General features: G+C 39.0%; 1 protein-coding gene and 1 non-coding gene across 7 annotated transcripts in view; both read left to right on the top strand.

Annotated features, from left to right (window-relative positions):
* The first annotated feature begins 3,920 nt into the window (after nucleotides 1-3,920).
* The window catches only part of Cdk7 (cyclin dependent kinase 7), a 66,916-nt gene continuing 45,336 nt past the window's right edge, over nucleotides 3,921-25,500 (top strand). For 4 of the 6 annotated variants that reach the window (XM_074077353.1, XM_074077354.1, XM_074077352.1 and 1 more), the window contains exons 1-8: nucleotides 3,921-4,111; nucleotides 4,431-4,490; nucleotides 11,047-11,080; nucleotides 11,952-12,019; nucleotides 13,219-13,287; nucleotides 15,789-15,899; nucleotides 17,622-17,740; nucleotides 19,106-19,205. In XM_074077353.1, coding sequence (XP_073933454.1) covers nucleotides 3,950-4,111; nucleotides 4,431-4,490; nucleotides 11,047-11,080; nucleotides 11,952-12,019; nucleotides 13,219-13,287; nucleotides 15,789-15,899; nucleotides 17,622-17,740; nucleotides 19,106-19,205 — 723 coding nt within the window. In that variant the 5' untranslated portion in view covers nucleotides 3,921-3,949. Of the gene's footprint in view, nucleotides 4,112-4,430; nucleotides 4,491-8,494; nucleotides 8,581-11,046; nucleotides 11,081-11,951; nucleotides 12,020-13,218; nucleotides 13,288-15,788; nucleotides 15,900-17,621; nucleotides 17,741-19,105; nucleotides 19,206-25,500 lie in introns of all 6 variants that reach the window. The other 2 variants (XM_020162669.2, XM_020162671.2) reach the window with 2 other exon arrangements.
* On the top strand, nucleotides 12,328-12,473 carry LOC141424379 (U4 spliceosomal RNA). The gene has a single exon (XR_012449317.1). It is a non-coding gene; the product is annotated as a U4 spliceosomal RNA (small nuclear RNA).

Raw genomic sequence — 25,500 nt, 5'->3', positions numbered from 1 at the left:
GGCTATATGTATGAAGGCAATCTTTACAACAGCTGTTGCTATGGAAGTCAAAAGGAAAATGTTACTTTTATAGGATTTTTAAGTACAGATATGGCAAAAAGGCAAGTCAGTGAGACCTGCTGTCACAGGATGTGCTCCCAAGGCGATCAGTGTAGCCATGGAGTCAAATTGCCTATATTTCCATGTTCTTAAATACATGTAACAATTTGCTTAATTTGTCAAGTGTCACTTTCCTCTCCAGTGCTTTACAAGTGTGAAGTCATTTAAGCTTTACAGTAATCCTTTGAGTAGGTCCTAGCATGAAGAGGAAACTAGCACAGATAGTAACTTGCCTAAGTTATACACCTTCTGAATCCATAGTTAACACCCAGAGCCTGTGCGTGCTAAGCACACTGCACCGCCGAACTACATCGCTAGCCTGGGACAGTTTAAAATAAGGTAATGAAAGGTGTAGTTATTCTCGGACAATGAGGTCATTGTATGTGTAAAAGACATTAAGTATCTCCATAGCATTTTGCAGTTTATAAAGCAGCTCTGTATTAGCCAGCATCCAAGAAGGACATATGGTCTTTGTCTTCTGGTATGAATGTGCTCTGTAGACTTCTACCATGAAGCTGGCCACTGTGTGACCAATAAAACATGTCACAAGTAACCAGTGTGGTGGTAATCCAGTTGCTCAAGAGGCTGAGACAGGAGGATGGGGAGTTTGAAGCAAACCTGGTCTAGAAGTAAGACCATCTTGAAAAAGAATGAGAAAAGCAAAAGTGAAACCACAATTTTGCTTCTGCCATCTATCTATCTATCTATCTATCTATCTATCTATCTATCTATCTATACACATATATATGTATTGTTTGTTTTTTGAGACAGGGTCTTGCTATGTAGATGGGGCTAGCCTTGAACTCATGATCCTTCTGCCTCTGCCTCCAGATTATTGGGATTTCAAGCATGTACAACCACATGTGGCATTGGTGTATAATTTCTGAGACTAGAACATAAAAGGCATTGCTGGTTCTTACCTGTACACTCGTATATTTGCTCTGGGAGAAGCCAGCCGTGCCGTGAGTTTATTCAGACAGCCTGTGGGGAGGTGTACGCGTACAGAGGAGCTGAAACCTCCTGCCAATAGCATCAACCTCCCAACCAGGAAAGGGAGGCACCTTTGAGGTGCCAAGCTTCCAAATGACTGCAGCCCTAGGTGATACCTGATGGTATTCATGAGAGAGACAACTGCCCAGGGAAGGTGCTTCTGAATTTCTGACTTACAGAAACCATGACAATGGCCCAAGATAGGCATTTCCTTGTCAGCAGCACTATCTAATTTAATCAGTATCAGTTTATGTTCCATGGCATACTTAGGAATCTTAAACCTCACAGGTGTACTATCAAATTGGCTCACTAGCTTGTTTCTACTACAAGTGATATTAAATTACTGTTTCAAAAGGAACATTGACCTTTGACACCCCACGTCACTAAGTATGGCTTTCCATAGTTTAAAAAGTTGCTGGTAAAGAGTGTGTGTTCTCTGCAATGCATGAGAGTTTACGTACACCCAAGTAGTGGCAAAGAACTGAAACATAATGGTAACGGCTAACAAGCTTATTAGACATCATTCTAAGGGCTTACAAGTGTGAAGTCTTTTAAGCCTTGCAGAAATCCTTTGAGTAGGTCCTATTGTGGGGAGGGAACTAGGTACAGATAGTTCATAAGTTATGCATCTAGTGATTGGCAAAAACTCAAATACTACACTAACTTGCTTAAATTATTGGCATTGATGTTTTGCTGCCAAGCCCCGGTACTGGGGCTTGAACTCAGGGCCTACGCCTTTGATTGCTGCCTCCTGAGTAGCTAGGATTATAGGTGTGAGTCACCAGCACCTAGTCAGAGACAATCTTTTAAGGCATTGATTATACCACTTGACCACCCAAACCCCTCCAGTGGCTTCGTTCTACTTTACCTGTAATGTTCTGCTCCCACTTCTATCCCTTTCCCCTTCCCCTGTTTTATCAGGTCTATAGAAGTTATCATGTATCTGTATCATATTTTTCTTTTTTCTTTTTTTTTTTTTTTTTTTGCAGTACTGGGGCTTGAACTGAGGGCCTTCACCTTGAGTCATTCTACCAGCCCTATTTTGTGAAAGGGTTTTTCGAGATAGGGTCTTGCAACTATTTGCCTGGGCTGGTTTCGAACCAGATCCTCCTGATCTCTGCCTTCTCAGTAACTAGGATTACAGGTGTGAGCCACTGGTGCCCAGCTTGACTTTTTTATTAAAATCACCTCTCATTAGAAGGGGCCTTTGTATTGTTCCCTGTTGACCTTTTAGAGTCTATGGACAGTGCTTGGCACATAGAAAACAAATACATATTTGTTAAATAAATGAATTAATGTGTTTATTGTACGAAACTGATAATCAGGTTGGGTATTGACCCCGGCTAACCCTTTATAGATCAAATTGGCTTTTATTTCTGATTCATAAGTTGGATGACATTCATTCTATAAAATAGAATGAGGGCCCCCATTGCACAACAGCATACCAGTGTTTTGTTTGCTTTGAGACAGGACCTCATTATGTAGTCCAAGCTGGCCTGGAACTTACTATGTCTTTATGCTTGCCATGAGCAAGTGGTTATCCTGCCTCAGCCTCCTGAGTGCTGAGTTATATTTGTGTGTCACTGTGCAGGATGAACTGCAGGATTTTAAGAATGGAGTAAGAACACAGAACAACAGAAAAAATTCAGCTCCATTAATTCAGGCTTAAAGCAAAGGGGAGTTCCTTATCATGCCTGCTAAACTTACCTGTTTTGGGGATTTGACTATTGCCTTTCTCTCTCCTGATTTCTTGGAAGGCCAGATAAACAACTTCGTTTCTTGTTGTGGAACTTCTGTATGAAATGACTTCATTTTGATTAGGTCTATTGGGCCTAGGTAGATAGCCACACCCCCAGTGAAGTCCGTTGGGCCTACTACAGGAGCTCAGTCCAAACCAATATTCTCCTCTACAATTTTTTTTTTTTGGTAATAAAACTTCCAGTTCCAGCCTGAGAAGTAAGTAATTTGGGCGTCACATTTCTTCATACGAAAAAAGCTGAACCATCTGAAAAATCAACAGTTCTTAAATCCATCAGGGAATTGCAGTCTTAGGGCAACTCCATGACCCCCCCCCTCTAAACTGGAGAGAAATGTGAATGCAGAGAATCAAGACTTAAGCAGGCGCCATTGCATCCAGCCACTGGCAGAAACCTTTAAAGCATAATTACTAACGACACAGCGAACGCTTAATGGAGTACATTATGTAAACGTTCTGCATGCTTCATTTAATCCTCACAACCACCTACCATACAGTCTTTTTGTTTCCATTTTTTACAGAACAGAGAACCAGAAAGAAGCCTATTTTACAGCACTTATTTCAGTAGGGTTGAATTCTGTCAACCTGGCCCCGTTTTTTTCTTTTTTTCCGGTGGTACTGAGGTTTGAACTCAGAGCCTCACCCTTGCTAGGCAGGCGCTCTGCCAGCCCTGTTTCTTCTTAAAGGCACTGGCTTTGATCTTGAGCAGTCCATAAGAACTTGGCTGAGACTGCGGGGTTTGCGTGCATAGGACCCGCTGCGACAGGACCGCAGAGCAAGGATTAGAAAGCGAGATCAGATAGAAGGCTAAGACTTCCACCGTCTTACACCACTACCAAATGGCGAACTCAGAACATCATGTCAGAACGCTAAACCGTCCTTGTTAGTGGAAAAAAAATATCCAAGATAAAAAGGTACCAGAGTGACACCGCGGCACCGGGAACGCTCCGCTTCCGGAACCAGCTCGTCTCACGTGACAGAGCAAGTAAGCAAGCGGCCACAGTCTCGCTCAGCTTCTGTACAGTCGACTCCGCCCGGACCCTTTTAGTGGCAACCCCGCCCACACCGGAAGTGAGGGCGGAGCTATTAAGCTCTCGGCGTCTAATGAACGGAAGTAGCTGCTGGAGGCTCTCTGGTAGCTTTAAATTCCTCCTGTCTCCGCACTTGCTTTTTCTGCTGGAGTTGGGCTTCGTGCTCCGCATGGCTTTGGACGTGAAGTCTCGAGCAAAGCGCTATGAGAAGCTGGACTTCCTCGGGGAGGGACAGGTGAGGCTGGGGACTGCACCGAGAGGGCCCTGAGCGGTGAGCACCGCGCTACTCATCTTTGCAGGTTTTCTCGTGGCGGCCTTCGCACTGGCCTGGCCGCTCTTTTTCCTCGGGGGAGGACGCCCAGATGCACCCCCTGCCCTCTTCCCATTCCAGAAGTGACTCCCCCCCCACCAGAGCGCCCTCCTGAAGAACTAGCCGGCGCGGGCCGCCCACTACGTTCCACGTCGCCAGCCCTGGGTTCTCTTCTTCCCCAAATGTTTATAAAAAGCAAAAAGGCAGACGTCCACAAACGTGTTATTCCTGTTTTTCTTTCTAGTTTGCCACGGTGTATAAGGCCAGAGATAAGAACACCAACCAAATCGTCGCCATTAAGAAAGTGAGTTACCTTTTACGTTGAAGATGTCCGTGTTAGAGGCCGATTTTCTACTGTTTTTTGTACTCTTGGACTCACGCCGATCATGGGAATTACTCATATCAATTCCAGAGACGATATCATTAATTAGTGCCTTGGGTTCCAAGATGGACCTCTGGGGTTGAACCAGTTTTGTTCCATTAATGTGAGTTAGGACGAAGAGGAAGCTGTGTGTCGTTTTTGCTGCATAAACTCGGGTGTTGGCCAAGGGGACAATGACTGCCCACCTGTTCAATCTGCGGAACTATTTGATGTCGTCGTCTTCCCTGGTCTTAGGTTCTGTCCACCTACGTGCACTCTGTCTTATCTGTATTTTCAGCGTACAGATAGACCATGAAAAGCTTTCACCAGCATTAACACTAATGCGCCTTATTTATTTATTGTTTTGTTTTCTTTCTCTTTTCTTTTTCTTTTGGCAGTATTGGGGTTTGATCACAGGGCTTCGCATTTGCTAGGCAGGAGCTCTACATCCCCAGTCCTCTTTGCTTTCGTTATTTTAAGGATAGGGTCTCTCTCTCTCTTTTTTTCTTCTGCCTGGACAGCCCGAAATCCTCCATGTATGCCTCCCTCCCTCCTGCATGGTTTAGATCACAGGCTTGTGCCGCCCCCACCCTCCTTGCATTTTGCTGAAGCAGTGCTGACTTCTAACTTTGATCCTCCTGATCTCACCTCCCAAGTAGCTGGGATTACAGATGTGAGCCACCCCCTTCTTCCACCCTCCAGCACCCCTGGCTTGTTTTTTTGTTTGGTTTGGTTTGGTTTGGTTTGGTTTTTTTTTTGAGACAGAGTCTCATTGTCTCTAGACAGTGAGGGACAATAGATCCTTCTGCCTCTCCCTTTCTGAGTGTTGAGTTCTCAGGTGTGCACCCCTTTGTGGGGCTTCTGCTGTGCATTTTCTAAAATGGCTTAGGTTGCCTTTAAGCTTATATTCTTTGAACATTTAGGTCATAATTGGTTAATTTTCTGTGTGCCAGGCACTTTGACCTACATATTTTCACTTAACCTTCCAAACAGCCTGAGAAGTAGATATCAGTATCCCTATTTTACACATCTCGTACCTGAGGCTGACAATAGTAGTTAGATGACTTGTCAAGACCACACAGCTAGTAATTGTTGAAGCTAGGATTTGAATACAGATATCCTGATGCCAGCCAGCTAGCCAGATTCATTGCTGTTTCCCATACTAATGAAATTTAAAACCATCTCAAGGAGAGGCAGTTTTTCTTACTTAGGGCCTGTTGGTGGAATAGGTGACCTCCATGTTTTTGTGTGCCTGTGTCTACTCTGAATCTGTTTCTCTTCCACAAATCCTAACAGCTTTGAAGTGCCATTGTTAGACTTTGCATCTTCCAGCCTGCCAGGTACTTCCTCTCATTCACTTAATACCTGGCTTGCTGTCTTTCTCTCAGTTATTCTTGCCATAAGTATCTTTGTTTTATTTTACTTCTCTCATATCTTTGTTTTTCAGCTTATGGTTTATGATCCAACACTAAACCCACTCTTAATTCTCTTGACCCCTTCATCATCTTTCAGTATATCCTAGCCACTGACCTTCCTCCTTGGACACCTTAAGGTCATTCCAGTCCCAGGATCAGTGCATTTGCTCTGCTCTTTGGTTGGTATTTTTTCTCTCTAGAACTTGGCATTACTGATTCCTTATTATTCAGGTTTCTCTCAGATGTCTCCTCAACATAGAGGTGCCTTCTCTGTCTTCTCCAGCTAAAACAGGTATGCCTTCCTTATTCTTTGCTTGTCATATTCATGGCACTTATCAAAATCTGAAATCCTCTTATTTGAGTTTATTGTCTGTGTAATTCCATTCACATTATATGTAAGACTATGGGTGAGCACACTTGTACAGATTCTTTTGAAATGAGTTGACTTAGCACAGTGGTACATGCACTCAGGAGGCTGAGCCAGGCCTCCAGCCCGTTTTGCTCTGGTTACTTTTGGAGATAGGGTCTCCTATTTTTTTTCCCCCTTAGGCTGGCCTAGATCTCTTTCCTCCTATTTTAGGCCTCACTGGGATTACAGGAGTGTACCACCATGCTCAGCTTTTTTCCATTAAGAATGGGATCGCCTGGAACTGCGATACTCCCGAGTAGTGTGGAATAGCAGATACTATGCCCAGTTTTTGGTTGAGATGGAGGCTTGTGAACTTTTTGCCTACACTGGGCTTAAACCATGATCCTCTGAATCTTAGCCTTCCAGTAGCTAGGATTACAGATGTGAGCCACCAGCACCTGGCCAAATGTATGTTCTTGTTGCCTGCCCTTTTTTTTTTTTTTTTTAACCTACTCTTTAACGTTAGTTAGGACTTAGAATTCATCCTGTTTCTTTGTAATAGACTTTTTTTTATTAAAAAAAAATCCGTGATATGTTTTTATGGATTTCAAAGTCATTTATTAGGTAAAGGTATATATTAAATTGTACACAATAAAAAGTTTCATCGTGACATTTCCATACATGCATATAATGTACTTTTCATCACATTCACCCATTCTATTACTTTTTTTGGGGATGGTATTGGGGTTTGAATTTATGACCTGACAGTACTGGTGAGTACTGTACCACTTTGAGCCATACCTCCTGACCTTTTTGCTTTAGGTTATTTTTCAGTTAGGGTTGCACTTTTTGCCTGGTCGGCCTTCTCCCACAGTCTTACCTACAACTCCCAAGTAGCTTGGATTAAAGGCATGAACCACCAAGTCCAGTGTATGTGTTGAGATGGGCTCTCATGCTCTTTACCTCCTGAGTAGCTGGGATTACAGGAGTGAACCTGGCCTGCATATACCGTTTTTAGAGTAGTTCATGAGTTTTTTTCTCCTGCCTCTCCCATTTTAGGCATACTCTGTACTGTCTACTGTGAACATTGCAGATTTGGTGTTTCCACCTCAACACTCAAATTTCTGTTCCCACTCATTTGCTAACATGCGTGTTTAACTTTATAAAAAGGGAGCCATTAAATAAGTTGCTCTCTGATCTTTCACCTGTTGTGTTTTAGGCTTTTTGAATATCATTGATCTACCTCATTCTTTTAAAAAAGATCATATTGAATTTATGCCTCTCAAGTTACTTAGCCAATCCCCTATTGATGGTCTTTTGGGTAATTTCCCATTTTTCAGTATTTGTCTCAAATCTTAAAACTATATAGCATTGTATACTTTTTTTTTTTTGGTGACACTGGGATTTGAACTCAGGGCCTCACACCTGCTAGGCAGGTGCTGTACCACTTGAGCCACCTTGCCAGCTCTTTTGTGTGTGTGTGTGTGTATATGTATGTATGTATGTTGGGTACTCTCAAGTTAGGGTCTCTCGAATTATTTGCCTGGACTGGCTTTGAATTGTGATCTAATCTCTGTCTCCTAAATAGCTAGGATTATAGGCATGAGCCACTGGTGCTCAACTAGTATTGTATACTTTTAAGCTGTGTATATATAAATATATACACACACACATATACAGAGTCTGCAATTTTTTTTTTTTGTGGGACTGGGATTTGAACTCGGCTTCATGCTTACAAAGCAGGCACTATACCACTTGAGCCATTCTGCCAGCCCTGACTTAATTGACTTAGATTTTTGTCCTGTTTTTTCTATATGTTGCTTAGGTTTTTTTTACAGTGCTGGGGATGTAAACCAGGGCCTGCATGGTAGGCAAATGTTCTGCCACTGAGCCAGTTGCTTACATTTTTTTCTTTCTGTTCACTAGTTGTAATTCTTTGTATATTCTGAATACTGATCCTTTGTCAGAAATACACATTGCAAATATCTTACTTTGCCCAGTCTTTAGCTGGGCTTTTTGTTTACTTATGGCATCTTTTGAGGCACTAAAAGATAAATTTTAATATGGTTAAGTTAGCCATTTTGTGGGACTAGTGTTTGAACTCAGAGCTTCAGGCTTGCAAAGCAGGCACTCTACTACGTGAGCCATATACCTTCAGACCATTTTGCTCTGGTTCTTTTCAGATCGGGATCTCATGAACTATTTGCCTGGGCTGGTCCTGAACAGGATCTTTCTGATCTCAGCATTCCAAGAAGCTAGGATATTAAATGTGAGCTGCCAGCACCTGACTAATTTTTTCTCTTGATAAGTTCACAATTGTGTGCTTTCATATTTCCAGATTATAAGGAATTTTCCTTAGAAGTATTAATTTTAATATTTAGGCCTTATTCCATGTACAGTTCTTTTTCTGTACTGTTATGGGGCTCTAATATTTTTTCCCCAACTGTCTCTTTTCTTCTTTTGTTTTTTTCACAGTACTGGGGTTTAAACTCAGGGCTTATACCTTGAACCACTCCACCAACTCTGTTTTTTTGTGTTGGGTTTTTTGGAAATAGGATCTTGCAAACTATTTTCCAGGCTTGCTTTGAACCACAGTCCTCCTGATCTCTGCCTTCTGAGTAACTGGGATTACTGGTGTGAGCCACAATCTTGGCTCTTCTTTTTTTTTTTTAAATAGGAATTCAACATGCAAGACGATATCCTGTTCTTTCCTCCATATTTTTGTAAGGCTAATTTCCAGTATATGCTTGGGATTATTTCTTGGCATGTTATTTTGTACTAGTGAGTGATTTTTTTTCAATCCTTTGAAAAGATACTATTGCTTATAATGAATTGTGAAATCTGTTAAATCCTACATATATGTTTCTCTTCTTTAAATTTTCTTTGCTAAGCTGGGCGTAGGTAGTGGTGCATGTCTATAATTCCATCAAGAGTTCAGGCCAGTTCAGGCAAAATTAGTGTCTGACTCTAAAACATAATAAAACTAAAAGGGTTGGTAGGGTAGCGCAAGTGGTAGAAACCCTAGGTTTAATCCCCAGTACCCCCCCACCCCCCAAAAAAAAGTGCCTTTGGCTACTCTATGAGCCAAATGGGAAAGTATCAGGAAAAATAAAATAGGAAGTTATTAAGTGCATCATTGTTAATTATGTTGAATTTGAAAATGGCCTCATGGTTATATAAGAATGTCCATGTTTTAGAGGTATACACTTAAGCGTATAGGAAAGAAATGACATGAAGTCTGAAATTTACTTTAAAATATTTTAGCTAACAAAAGGGAAAAGATGAATAAAGTAGCAAAATATTGGTCACTGTTGAATCTGGCTGATGAAGTAAGGGGTTTCATGAGATTATCCTGTTTTTAAAATATTTGGGAAATACAGTGATTTAAAAACTGTCTATTTATAACTCTTTACTTTTCCATGTAAATTTCCTTATTTGTCAGTGTCCTAAGTGTGACCTAATTTTAAATAGGAAGTTATGTTTTTAGTACTTAGGTGGGAGAATTTTTTTTTTTTTCCTGCACTACTGGGGTTTGAACTCAGGGCCTTATGCTTGCTAAGCTCTGCCACTTGAGCCATTCCACCAGCAGTTTTTTTGTGTTGAGTATTTTCCAGATAGGGTCTTGAACTATTTGCTGGGACTGGCTTTGATCTGAAATCCTCCTGATCTCTGCTTCCTAAGTAGCTAGGATTATAGACATGAGCCACTGGTACCTAGCAGGTAGGAGATTTTTCAAAGGTGGAATAGCTGTGGTTTCCAGAGGTAATCTTCCTCATAATAACAGTCCTTGTTTAAAATAACAAGTAAAAGAACAAAATAAAGTACTAAATAAGAAAATGCTTTTTAGCTGGGCGCCAGTGGCTCATTCCTGTTTATTTTGTATTTATCACATTTTGTAATTTTGCTTTGTGAAAAATGGGAGCTTATTGGCATATTACCAACTATATAACTTGGTATTTTCTATTTACATCACATATTTTCTCCCAAGTAAATTAACTTGAAGTAATTTATTTTTAATTTACCCATATGTCCTTAGTTATCTGACCCACATTTAACTTGAAAAGATAAAGGACACAGTCATTTTTTAAATTTGAATTTGTAATTCAATATTTAAGACCAGTAGCTCAGGCCTGTAATCCTAACTACTCAGCTGTGGTTCAAAGCCAGCTCAAGTAAATAGTTTTTGATAGCCTATCTCGAAAATACACAACAAAAAAGGGCCAGCAGAGTGGCTCATGGTATGCCTAGCAAGCATAAGGTCCTGGGTTCAAACCCCAGTACTGAAAAGAAAAAAAAAAAAAAAAAAGACTAAAAACTGAAGGGACAAAAGTAGATACTTGATTCTTCCTTCCTTCTTCCCCACTCCCCCGAAGTGCTAAAGATGGAAATCAGAGCCTTCACCTGCTAAGCACACATTGTACCACTGAGCAATACCTCCAACACCTTGCCTTTCTACTACATGATTCCCACTACCTTTTTGCCATGAATACTAGCCACATCTGAGTTGCTGCATATATTTGTATAACCAAGTTTTTTGTTTTGATTTTTGAGACAGGACCTCACTATGTAGCCCAAGCTGTCCTCAAATCATGATCCTCCTGCCTCAACTGCCCCAACCCCCAGTACTGGGATAAATAGCATGCACCACTACTAAGTTTTTGAAGCATGTAGATTATGCAGAATCTAACAAATTTTTAATGTGTGTGTGTGTGTTTTGTTTTTCCTTCTCTACCAGATCAAACTTGGACACAGATCAGAAGCTAAAGATGGTAAGTGTGTCAAGTAATCTGATAGAACAGGAAATTTTTTTTTCTGACTGAGGAAATGAGCAAAGTATTAATGAGAGGTAGCAAGGGTTCTGATAGTTATTGCAGCATCCAGAAGAGTAAAGATAAACCCAGGGTAGAGAGAGGACATTGGATGATTTTCACTATTTGAGTGTTCAGAGGAACATTCAGATCACCTAAGTAAATGGAAGGCAGTAAGGCTGTAGGAGCATTTCTTACTGTCCCCATCACTGTTTAAGGTATTAGAAGCCTATTTAATTTCTGAGTTTCTAATTACTTTGAAAATTCACAATGCTCCTTCATGAGAAGTTCGCTATGGAGTAGACATATGGAGAAAAGATGTATTTCTTATTCTGAAACCTCATTAGAGTGTCAAGTCCTGTTTAGTCATCAAAATATAATTCATTTAAAAAAGAACCATCATCTGTGTAAGTGCCAGCCCCAGTTCTTACTTTGGATTCTGTCTTTTGTTTTGGAAAAATACTGCCTTACCACTAATTCACTTTTAGCACAAATAATCTACCGCTAGCAGTTGTGGAGCAAGGGAAGAGTGCTTATTACTGCCTGCCTTTATAGATCTGTGTTCTTAGTGTAACGGTCTCCATGTCGAATGTGCTACAGACGATGTAAGTTTTTCATCTCACCATTTATCAAAGCCTGGATTAGACCATTTTAAACATAAAGCAACCTAATCTAAAAGAATAACAAACTTGTTGTAAAAATTGTCAAAATTGACCTAATTTTTCCGTGGAATATTGTTTATTATTTCCTAAGATTTCCTAAAAAATGTATTTGGAAGAGGGTTTGAGATTTCAGAATTATTACTCACTTCTCACTTTGCCTTTTTACATAGGTATAAATAGGACAGCCTTAAGAGAGATAAAATTATTACAAGAGCTAAGTCATCCAAATATAATTGGTGTGAGTATGATCTAAATTGTATATTTGGGACCATGCCTTTTCTGAATATCGTGGATATTGGTTGAAGGCTCAGCAAGATGACTTACTTTAAGTGAGCCTTGCAGAGGAAGCTTGAAAATTTATCAGCCTGTAATGTACTTTCTATCCTAATTCTTGCTGTACACAGTGTCTTTAAAACTTACATTTAAATGATCAAATGAATCAAATGTTAACATTCAGGCTAGTTTTGTCATTTTGAATTCTAGAAACCTGGTTCATAGTGTCAGCCTGCTTTCAAAACCCTTTTTGCCAGTGTAAGACCTTGAGCAATCTTTGCACAGTGTCAGTATCATAACCAATGCAATGAGGTTTATCCAAGATATGATTATTGCTAATAGAAAACTTTTCCCAATATCCTGTTGTGACGACTTGGAATATAGTCAGCATTAGCAATTTTTGACAGTCTCTAAGGAAACTGATTAAGAAGAAAAAAATGAAGATAAGTGTGGAGAAAAAAAAGAAAAAGACCTTGAGCAAGTTCTTTCTCAACTATGTACACAGTCCTTACCTTCTAAGGTTGTTATGAGACTAGTTAATCGAACACATGTGAAGTATCTGGAATAGTGCCTGCTATGGAGAATTTACTTATCCAGTGGATGGTAGCTGTTGCTACTTAGATTTTCTTTTTGTTTTGGTATGTTGCCCATGTTAACCTTGAGCCTGTGGGTTCCAGTGATCCCTTAGCATCCCAAGTAGCTTGATTATGTACCACTACCCCTGACAAGGGTACTTATGTACTTTGCTTAGGAAGTTTTTTGAATTGGAGCCTAGGCTGAAGTTTTCATTAACTCATTTCTTTTCTTTGTTTGTTTGTGTTGGGTTTTGGCAGTACTGGGGCTTCAACTCAAAGCCTCACACTTGCTAAGCAGGTGGTCTACCCTTTGAGCCACTCCCCTAGCCCTCATCAATTCATTTAATTATAACTCAAAGTTTTGGCAAGGAGTGTAATTATTTGGTGGCTTTAAAAAATAATTTAGTACTTTCATGTTCCTAAGTCCTTTAGTGCTAATTCCTTTAGTGCTGTCCAAAAAAAAAGGACAAATACCAAATTTGAGGAAGTTGTTTCAGTTACCAGCAGTCCAAATGCTTGTTTAAATTTTTAAAAATTGCCTTGGTATGATACCAATAGTATTAACTTTTCAAAAATTTTTGCTTTGCAGCTCCTTGATGCTTTTGGACATAAATCTAATATTAGCCTTGTTTTTGATTTTATGGAAACTGATCTAGAGGTAAGATTAAGATTCCTAGAGAATTTTTTTCCCTCTAATTTATCAAAGGAAAACCTAAATGTTTATTTTCTACCTAAGAAAATACTAGTATTCAAAAAAAAAAACCAGGAGTTAACTTTGTTGAAGTCTGGATGGACTCTAAAGTTAAAGGGATCGCTGACTTTTTATTTATTTATTTATTTTGGTGGGACTGGGGTTTGAACTCAGGGCTTCAAACTTGCAAAGCAGTCACTCTGCTGTCACACCTCCAGTCCGTTTTGCTCTTCAAGATGGGGTCTTGCCAACTATTTGCCCAGGCTGGCCTCGAACCACATTCCTCCCAATCTCAGCTTCCCAAGTAGCTAGGATTATAGGTGTGAGCCATCAATCTCTGACTTCTTTACTTACAGTCACTTAGCTATATTTCTAGAGATTTAGATTTTGTTACCATTTTTGTCTACCAAGTTTGCTTTAACTTACATTTTTAGAGAAATAAGCATTTTAATATTATCACAAATTAATGACAGACCCCATTTCCCTTTTTCTTGGCAGCACAAGAGTTTGATCTCAGGACCCTGCACTTGCTAATTAGGCAGTCTTCTACTTGAGCCACATCTCCATCCTCTCAAGTTTTTTTTTTTTTAAATAGAAGTATCATGGTTTTCATTAATTGGATCTCAGAAAACTGACAGTCTAAGGATTTAAAGCAACTAGATTTCTCACATGTTGCTGGTGAAAATGCAAATGGTAGCAATTTGCCAGTTAAAACTTTTTTTAAATTTTTTTTTTTTTTTTTTGGTGTAGGGTTTTATTGTGTACCCCATGTTAGTCTCTAACTCAAGATCCTCCTGGTGTCCACCTTCCAAGTGCTGAGATTATAGGCCTGCATTACCAGGCCTAACCCTGTTATTATAATCAATACACATTTACCAACCAAATTAAAGGTAAAAGGGATTTCAAAAACATAGTATCGGATATTAAATGGAATGCGCTAAACATACAAAGTGGTGGCAATTAAGTCTATAGCTTTTTTTTTTTTTTTTTGTGGTACTGGAGTTTGAACTCAGGGCCTACACCTTGAGCCACTCCACCTGCCCTTTTTCATGATGGATTTTTTTTTTTTTTTAAACTTTTGGATTGTTTGAGATTTTCCATTTGATATATATTTTTTTTATCTCTTTGTATGTCTTCACTTTATTTATTTTTTAATTTTTATTTTATTCATATGTGCATACAATGTTTGAGTCACTTCTCCCCCCTTTCCTCCCCCCTTACTCCCCCTTACCCCTCGCTACTGGAAACAGCTGAAATGTCCTTCATCTAGTGAATTATCAACAAACTGTGGTAACCCATATAGTGGAATGCTACTTAGGAAGAAAAAGGAACTGATAAGTCTTAAGAATAAGCTGGCTTATGGCACAGGTCACAAATACTACCATCAGAACTGAGTCTTAACTCAGTCCTGTTTTCTGTTGCCTTTACTTGTGAGCAACACTTTCTCAATATGATGGCCTAGGCAATTCTAGGCTTATATCCTTAGAGTCTAGTTGCCTGGGGGAAAAAAAAAAGTGCTTTGTTACCTTCTAGCATTAGTACTTGGCTTGATTGATTTATTAATCTGGGGTGATTTGTCCACTCCTGAGGCAATCAGTCTCCTGGCCAGGAGACTACATTGTGGTAATGGCCATGCCTGGATCAGGTGCCCAACTCTGGAGGCCTCAGATGTGTGGTTGAGGTAGTCTTTTTTTTTTTTTTTTCTAATACTGGGATTTGAACTCAGTGCCTCACACTTGCTAGGCAGGTACACTACTACTTGAGCCACTCCACCAGCCCTGTTTTTTGTGTTAGGTTTTTTCAAGATAGGGTCTTGTGAACTGTTTACCTGGTGCTGGCTTTGAACCTCGATCCTCCTGATCTCTGCCTCCCTACTAGCTAGAATTACAGGCGTGAGCCACCAGCACCCAGCAACTGTAGTTTTTCTTCCCATTAGTACTGGGGTTTGAACTCAGGGTGTCACACTTGCTAGGGAGGCACTCTTACTGCTTGAGCTACTGTGCCAGCCCACAGTCTTAATCATGTGAACCATGCTGGGATACGGTGGTTTCCCAAAGAAGTACTGAATGTAAATGTCAGAAGGGACAAACAGAAATATCTGCTATTTTTATGCCAAAGTTGTAGGATACAAAACATAGCTTTCTTCCTTCCTTCCTCCTTTCCTCCCTTCCTCCCTCATTCCTTGTTTTTTTTTGTGGTACTTGGGATTGAGTTTATGGTCTGTACCACTTGAGCCATGCTCTCGGTCCCAAAGCATTGCTTGCTTCCCAAATTAGAGATTTTCTTTTACCACTTAACTGTGGAAATTCTAAGAATTGGGTAATGTCTCTGGGAGATTTTTCTGTATGGATGCACTCATTTTAAGTGTATTTTTTGGATATGGTAGGCTTCATTTGGAATAATGAAGTATTCTTTTTTTTTTTTTCATTTAATGAAGTATTCTTGTAAGTTGTTTGTTTGCTTTACAGGTTATAATAAAGGATAATAGTCTTGTGCTGACACCATCCCACATTAAAGCCTACATGTTGATGACTCTGCAAGGGTTAGAATATTTACATCAGCATTGGATTCTACATAGGGTAACGTTTTCAATATTTCTTCTTTCAATATTTCTTCTTCTTTGAGACAAGGAACTTGATATGTAGGCTTAGCTCGCCTTGAACTGGAGAACCTCTTACCTGAGCTTCCTGAGTGCTGAGAGCTTTCGACCTGTGTAATCATGGCTGGTTTAATAGTCTTTCTTTTTTTATTTTATTCTTTATTAGCATATACTAATTATACAAAGGGGTTTCATTGTGGTATTTCCAATCATGCATATAATGTACTTCGATCAAATTCACCTCCTCCATTACTTTTTCTTACTTTCCCTCCTTTTTTATACAGTTTTTAATGGTTTTCATTATTATACCTTTAATTTAGTCAAGCTTTATGTGGCAGTATAGTATATAATGCTCTGAATATGTAAGTCTGGACCATTTTATCCCAGTTTCCTCCTCTGTGCCTTCCTTCAATTGCAGCAGATGGTGCTGTGACGATTCCAAATTACTGGGCAAAACTTATAACCAGAAGAGATCCAGTTCTCCATTTTTTTCATAGATGAAGAGCTAAGTTGCCATGTGTCTTGACTAAGGTTATATACCTTTTTTCAGGGTGAGCAGTTGTTAAAACTGACAGGCTGATGAACCTAGGTCTTATGTCTTTTAAATCCAGAATTCTTTGTGTTATCCTCTTGTTACAGGAAAAAAAATACAGTGAGATCCAGGATTAATGTATAGTGCTAAAATACCTTTAAAATTATATTTCTAGTAGCTCTAAAATTCTGTAAAGTTAGGAAATAAAATTTATAAAATAGTTGGATCATTTTCAGGAACATTTAGCTATTGGAACAAAGCTGATAATTTAACTAAGATAGATATCCTCATATACTTTCATTTGTTGCGGGGGAGAGAGGGGAGGTGAGTTGTAAGTATATGTGTCACCATGCCTGGCTCCTGAGAATTTTTAGTTCATAGTTCTCATATGTTAGATTTGGTACCCCTTTTAGGTTATTGCTAATAACTCTTTAGCATAGTTCTTTTTTTTTCTTTTTTTCAGGAGATGTGTTGGATCAAGCATAGTTATTTTTGTTTTGTTGTTGTTGTACTGGGTTTTGAACTTGGGACCTCACGCTTGCTAGGCAGGTGCTCTATTACTGGAGCCATTCCACCAGCCCAAGCTTAGATTTTTGAAAAATGTTCTTTATCCATTCTAAATGCATACTTCTTTTATTTACTAAAGTTTACATTTATTATCACTGTTAAATTAATAATGACAGTAGTTTATTGGGTGCTTACTATGAGTTAGTCATTATATTAGGCTCTTTTAGAAAATATCAAATTTAATCTTCACATCAATTGCAATGAGGTAGGGAAATTGGAGCTCAGTGAAGCAAAGTAGCTTCTCCAAAGTCTCATTGTATAGTATAAACAATTTTATTTTGCTTTGGTAGGATTTTATGTCTGTGGAAAAAAATATTGACTGTTGTTTAAATTTTGAGTGTTTGTGCTGTTTTCTATTGTTTGTGGTTTTTGGTTTGTTTGTTTTTTTGTTTTTGTTGTTGGTTTGAGACAGGGTCTCATATAGCCTAGGGTGACATCAAACTCGTGATCCTCCTGCCTCAGCCTCCCAAGTAGTGGGTGGGATTATAGTTATGTACCTACATGTCTTGTTACTAAATTTAAAGTTGAGCCAACTAAATGTATCTCTATGATAGTCTCCTCTAGCTTTGCTAATTTGTTTTCTTTGAAATCACCATGATACAGGATCTCAAACCAAACAACTTGTTGCTAGATGAAAACGGAGTTCTAAAACTGGCAGATTTTGGCCTGGCCAAATCATTTGGGAGCCCCAATAGAGCTTATACACATCAGGTTGTGACCAGGTAAGAATCCCTTAAGTAACTTAAAAGTTTATTATATGCAGGTTTTTGTTCCAAGTGAGCATTAACTATGAAATACCTTGGTAGAGTTCAGGAATCATTGGTATATATTACAATTATAACCCTTTTTATATTATGCATGTTTTATCACAATGAAAAACCCATATAACTCTTTCTAGTGGAATGTGAATTAACAAAATCCTCTTTTTTTTTTTTTTTTTAACCTAGTAGCTTTTTTATTGTTATTGTGCTATGTATTGACTGCGCTACATACCTAGCCCCTTGAAACTTTTCAGAATAATTTGCACATCTTTTACATTTTAATTGGATGAGCTGGAACTTCTGTCTAATCACCTAATCTTTTAGCTCCATATTTATTATATTGGTCAGTCCTCATTATATAACTTTCCGTGTGAATGAAAATTCTCTACACAAAGCATTGATACTTTATTTTTATATTATTAATAATCATGGTTTGTTTATACTTTCAATGAATAAGATCAGAAAATTCATTAGAGAGGGACAATGTCATCTTGTGAAGATGACATTTGTTAATTTTTAAGACTGTTTTAGAGTCTGAGAAGATTTTTCTGGTTCTCTGTTCTTTCACTTATTTTGTCATCTTCTTCCAAATAAATCTTACTGAGGATCAGTTACTTGACCCTGAGTAAGAAGTAGGAGTGGGAGTGGTTGATGTGAGTGCTTCGAAGAATAACACCATTATTTAGGAACTCATAGGAACAGGGCCCACATACATGCACATATATGCTGATGCTTTCTCATTTACCAGTTTCTTGTATTTTGTCTTCCTGAAAAATCAATGCTGCTAATGTCATTAAGATGAAGACTGAGAATTCAATATTGGATTTAGCAGAGTGGAATCATCTATGACTTTAACATAAGCAGATTTGATGGAATGGTAGGAATGAAACCTGATTAAAAGAGTTTAAAAGAGGATGAGACAAAAGGAATTGGACATAGTGAGAACTGAGAGCTTTTTTTGGAAAAAAAACCAAACTATTACCGTATATAAAGTGGTCTCATTGTGATGTTTCCATAAGTGCATATAATATACTATGATCATTTTCATCCCTTCTTAGGAACAGACTAGAGAATGAAGAGGTAGCTATTAGGGGAAGTTGAGTCCAGAGAAGCTGGAGAAATGATGGCATATTTGCACATTGATTGGAAAGATCTAGTGGGAAACAAAAAATGACATAGAAAAAGGAGTTGAGAATTGCAAGAGCAATATTCTTGAATATTCTAGCTCATAGCAAGGGATTGGCTTTATAAATATACAAGGATAGTGTATCTTAAAAAATACTTTATTAATTCTATTATCAAATGACATTTCTTTTTGTTCTTCAGATGGTATCGGGCCCCTGAGTTGCTATTTGGAGCTAGAATGTATGGTGTGGGTGTGGACATGTGGGCTGTTGGCTGTATATTAGCAGAGTTGCTTCTACGGGTAAGTCCTAAGTTAATGTACACATGTACACCCTTGAGGCATGACTCAAGGCCCTAGGTTCAATCATCACTATCTCCCTCCCCACAAAAAAGAATAGATTTGACTAAATGCACATTCTTCAATATTGTTATCGTTACTTGGTTTCTTACTTTGTATAGGAATTATCCTCCATCATTATCCTTGCAACAGAAATTTACAAACAGTTCAGTTTGTAAAAACAGCAGCAACAACAACAAAAAAATCTCAGCCAGACTCAGTGGCATGTACCTGTTTTACTAGCTACTCTAGAAGACCTAAGGCAGGAGTATTGGGAGTTTGAGACCAACCTGGGCAGCATAGCAAGATCCTGTCATTAAAAAAAAAAAAAAGTCCTAAATAGCTGAAGAATTATACTTTCTGTTGTACTTTTTGTCCTGCAAAACAAAAAAAAAATTTTTTTTTTTTTTTTTTTACCTTTTTAAACTGTCCCTGTACACAGTTAAAATGTTGCAAACAAAGCTGGTATGCTAGGGCACACCTGTAATCCATAAGGCTGAAGTGGAGAATCATGAGTTCAGTGGCATCCTAGGTTACATAATGAAACCTTGTCTCAACAAAACAATGGGCTGGGGGTGTGGCTCAAGGGGTAGAGCATCTGTCTAGCAAATGCCAGGCACTGAGTTCAAACCCCAGTACCAACAAAAATAAACAAGTAAACAAAACAAATCAAAAAGGTGATAAGTGGAAATGTCCATATGAATGGTTACCAGGGATCATCAGATATGGATCAAGATCTGTGGAAGCTGAAAGCTTCCAACAGGAAAAATAGACTGAAACAAACTATAAAGGAACTTGGAAAAAAACAGATAAAACCAATAGCAGAAGTTCACACACATACACATGCTACAGATTTCAGAGAGATTCGTGAGCTTTCTTGAGCTCTGTTCCTACAGACCTAACTGGGGGTAACTGAGATGCAGAAAGGACAAAGGATAGAAGACAAACATGCACAAAGCTGGGATCAGGTGTTCTGTGTGCTCTGCTGGAGATGCACAACAGCCTTGTTACTTTTCTCTATTAACTGTTCTTTTACTTTGCTTCTTTTCTCTGTTCTTTAAAGACTTTAAAGAATAAGTCTTTTTACTTAGACTCGCACCATCCCATGTTTTCTTTAATCTCTCTCAAAGTCTTGGCCCTCAGACTTGCACTGTCCCATGTTCTCTCTTAAAATCTTGGTCCTCAGACTCCCAGACACACAAACAGCCAGCAGCAGCAGCAGCAGCAACAGCAGCATTTGCAAGCTGTCCCAGCAGTAGCTTCCAACCCTTGCAAGCAAGCAAGCAACCAACCAACCAATCAAAAATCTTCAACCAATCTCCTGTGTCCTCCTTAAGTCTTTTACATACAGTGGTAAAGAAGAAGGTGGAGCCACAGTTCTCAGGGAGGGGCAGGACATTGTAACAAAAGAAACTTGTGATCCTGCTTCTTTGAACATAAACATCTTAGGAAAAGCATCTGTGCTGTATTTTGCCTTCACCCCCTTCTGTGGCTGGGGCCATGTCAAACTCAGCCTGCCAATTTGACACAGCAGTGCTTATGTCAGGTTCTCATAATCCGCTCCCCACAAGAAACCTAGGAGATTATACTGCATCTATACATCAAGTACACAGGACTCTTTTTTTTTTTTTTGGTACTGTGGATCAAACCCAGAGCCTCAGGCATGCTAGGGAAGTACTCTACCACTGAGCAACATTCCAGACCCACAGTGCTCTTTTTAAAAGACCAAAGAATAAGAGATACTTGAAATTCAGCTGGGTGCTGGTGGCTCATGACTGTAATCCTAGCTACTCGGGAGCTGAGATTGGGAGGGTTTTGATGCAAGGCAAGCCCAGGGAAATAGTTGGAAGACCCCATTGCTAAAATAACCAGAGCAAAATGGACCAAAGGTGTGGCTCAGATGGTAGAATGCTTGCTCTCTAAGCATGAAACCCTGAGTTCAAACCCCAGTCCCACCCACCTCCCCCTACTCCCAAAAAAGATGCTTGAAATTTAAAAATCAGGATGGCTAAAAAGAAACCAGAACAGTGGGAGGATTGCAAGAATAAGCTGGAGAACTCTTATATTAGGTAATGTTGAGCCATGTGCCCAGCCCAAACTCTTGTATTAAGTAGGACCAAAAAATAAAGAGATGAACTGTGGGAAAGATAAGAAAATCACCAGATTAATCCAGGATTGATCCTAGAATGTATCAAGAGAGAACAAAAGCAACAAAAAAATGGGGTAGGAAATCTCGGGAAAATAGCCCAGAAATGATGGGTGTGAACCTTCAGGTTCAAAATGCCATAAAGACCCTACAAAAATGAGTGAAAAAACACACATGCTAGTGGACATTGTTGTGAAATTTCAGAGTACCAACCCAGATGGCAAAGATTTGACAGATGTTTATTAAATCACAGCGAATTTTTGTGTTGGAAAACACTGTAAATTGAGAATATTGTAAATCAAAACATTTAATTACACCTAGCATAGGAAACGTGATAGCAACATAGTACACTGTAGCGTATCAGTTGTTTACCCTTATGATTGACTGGCAGACTAGCAACTGCTGCTTGTGGCCACCAGTCTTAGTCTGTCTTCTGGTGCTACACTTAACACCACAAACTGAGTGATTTGCAAGGAATAGAGGAACTCCCAAGATCCTGGGAGGGGTGAAGGCCTTGCTGTGTCTTGACATGGCAGGAGATACCACATGTCAAGACAGAGCAAGCATATGTCAGCTTATGTCTCTCTGTCTTACAAAGACACCCCTCCTCTCATGGGGTACTGCCTTTATAATCTGCTTATTTCCCAAAGACCTTAATTCCAAGTAGCCATCAAAATATTGTTGCAGAAAACATTACAGACAGGATGACTGACCAGCGAGAATAAGACTCAAACCCAGGCGGTTGGAGGAAAGGAAGGTTTGTTAGGCTAGCGGCCCAGCACCTGCATATCTCCAAAATGGCACAGGCTCCGAGCTCAGAGTGGTTGAGGTTTTTATCCTGAGAAAAGCAGCAGCAGGCAAGCAGGGAGTACAGAAGCAGACATGGCAGTTAGCTGTTCAAAGATACAATGTATCATGTCAGCACAGCTGTGGATGAAGGGCATCCACAGTTTCTAAGAGATAGCTGGGTGCAGGGGCCCCGGCTAAGGGAAAGGGCTTTACCTGTCTTTTGATTCTTTTCCCAGCTTTGATCTTTCTCCCGGTTTCCTTATCAATATGACTTGGGATTGATTAACTTTCAATATGAGTTTTAGAGAGGACATTGAAGGCACGGCACTGCCGCTGCCCAGGATCTCAAGAGCATATCATACCACTAGTCTGGGAAAAGATCAAAATTCAAAGCACAGTTTCTGCTGAATGCACACTGGTCTTGCACCACTGTAAATTAAAAAAATTCACTGAGTTGGATTACTGTAAGTCAAGGACTTAAAACATCTTCAAAGAAAAGAAAATAAAGGATTAGAGAAAAGAATGTGATCAACCTTTTCAACAGCAGCATTAGAATCTAGAAGGTTAACTTTACATTGTGGGGGAAAATGATTTTTATCCTAGAATTCTCTCATTTAACTTCAGGTTGTTGGGAGTGGATTATGAGAAGCCTAGGCAAGATGCAACATAGCTGTTTTTCCTAAATTGTTTACATTCAGAGAAGTAGGAAACGCAGGATTCTCTTGTTACAAATGTCACTCCCCTCCTCAAGAACTGCCCCTCCCCTAGAACTGTTGTTCTACCTACCTCTTTGTTTACTGCTGGATATAAAAGACTCTTTGAAGGAGGACACAAGGCTTCTTTGATGGGGGATTGTGATTGGCTGATGCAGACACTGGCTGTTGCATGTTTCCACTGGAGCAGAACTTTATACATAGGCTTTAGAAAAGCTAAGCTAAAGAAAAGCTAAAGAGAACAAGGGACAGTGCACGTCTGAGCACTGAGGCTTTAAGAAAGCTAAAGAGAGAACATGGGACAGTGCAAGTCTAAGGACCAAGACTTTTAAGAGTTATGCATATGCAGTTTTTAGACCAGCTGTTGTTGTTTACAAGTATGAACACCGAAACTTTAAGAAAGCTAAAGAGAAAACATGGGACAGAGCCAGTCTAAGGAAAGAGACTTTAAAGAATACAAAAGAATTAACAACCTATACGCACCCAATGTCAACGCACCCAGTTTCATCAAACATACCCTGAAGGACCAAAAAGCATATATTAACTCAAACGCAGTGGTGGTGGGAGACTTTAACACCCCATTATCATCAATAGATAGGTCATCCAAACAAAGAATCAATAAAGAAATCCTAGATCTAAAATATACAATAGATCAAATGGACCTACTTGATGTCTACAGAACATTTCATCCAACTTCTCCACAATATACATTCTTCTCAGCAACCCATGGAACCTTCTCCAAAATAGATCGTATCTAGGGCACAAAGCAAGTGTCAGCAAATATAAGAAAATAGAAATTATACCATGCATTCTATCTGATCACAATGCAATAAAATTAGAACTCAACAACAAAAGTAAAGACAAAAAACATGCGAACAGCTGGAAACTGAATAACTCATTGCTTAATGAAGAATGGGTCATTGATGAAATAAAAGAGGAAATTAAAAAGTTCCTGGAAGTCAATGAAAATGAAAACACAACCTACCGGAACCTATGGGACACAGCAAAGGCAGTCCTGAGAGGAAAGTTTATAGCCATGAGTGCATATATTAAAAAGACTGAAAGATCCCAAATCAATGACCTAATGATACATCTCAAGCTCCTAGAAAAACAAGAACAAGCAAATCCCAAAACAAATAGAAGGAGAAAAATAATAAAAATAAGAGCTGAAATCAATGAAATAGAAACCAAAAAAACCATACAAAGAATTAATGAAACAAAAAGTTGGTTCTTTGAAAAAATAAGATCAACAGACCCCTGGCACACCTGACTAAAATGAGGTGAGAAAAAACCCGAATTAGTAGAATCAGGAATGCAAAAGGGGAGATAACAACAAACACCATGGAAGTCCAGGAAATCATCAGAGACTACTTCGAGAACCTATATTCAAATAAATTGGAAAATCTTAAAGAAATGGACAGATTTCTAGATACATATGATCATCCAAAACCAAACCAAGAGGATATTAATCACCTGAACAGATCTATAGCACAAAATGAAATTGAAGCAGCAATCAAGAGTCTCCCCAAAAAGAAAAGTCCAGGACCTGATGGATTCTCTGCTGAATTCTGTCAGACCTTTAAAGAAGAACTGATACCAACCCTCTTAAACTGTTCCACGAAATAGAAAGGGAAGGAAAACTGCCTAACACATTTTACGAAGCCAGTATTACACTTACCCCAAAACCAGGTAAAGACACCTCCTAAAAGGAGAACTATAGACCAATCTCCTTAATGAAGATTGATGCAAACATCCTCGATAAAATAATGGCAAACTGAATTCGTGATCATGGTATCTCCCCTGCCAGGTAAGTATGGCAAACTGAATTCAACAACACATCAAAAAGATCATTCATCATGACAAGTAGGCTTCATCGCAGGAGTGCAGGGGTGGTACAACATTCGAAAATCAATAAACATAATAAACCACATTAACAGAAGCAAAGACAAAAACCACTCGATCATCTCAATAGAAGCAGAAAAAGCCTTTGATAAGATCCAACACCATTTCATGATAAAAGCTCTAAGAAAACTAGGAATAGAAGGAAAGTACCTCAACATTATAAAAGCTATAAATGACAAACCTACAGCCATACTTAACGGAGAAAAACTGAAACCATTCCCTCTAAAATCAGGAACTAGACAAATATGCCCACTATCTCCACTCCTATTCAACATAGTACTGGAATTCCTAGCGAGAGCAATTAGGCAAGAAGAATGAATAAAAGGAATACAAATAGGTAAAGAAATTGTCAAAATATCCCTATTTGCAGACAATATGATCCTATACCTAAAAGACCCAAGAAACTCTACTCAAAAGCTCCTAGACACCATCAATACCTATAGCAAGGTAGCAGGATATAAAATCAACATAGAAAAGTCATTAGCATTTCTATACACTAATAATGAACAAACTGAGAAAGAATGTATGAAAACAATTCCATTTACAATAGCCTCAAAAAAAATCAAATACCTAGGTGTAAAGCTAACAAAGTATGTGAACGACCTCTATAAGAAAAACTATACACTTCTGAAGAAAGAGATTGAGGAAGACTATAGAAAGTGGAGAGATCTCCCATGCTCATGGAATTGGTAGAATCAACATAGTAAAA

The sequence above is a fragment of the Castor canadensis genome, chromosome 6 (genome assembly GCF_047511655.1).
Source record: "Castor canadensis chromosome 6, mCasCan1.hap1v2, whole genome shotgun sequence".
Classification (NCBI taxonomy): Eukaryota; Metazoa; Chordata; class Mammalia; order Rodentia; family Castoridae; genus Castor; species Castor canadensis.
Note: the sequence above shows the minus strand (reverse complement) of the source record. Positions and strands in the feature narration are given on the sequence as shown.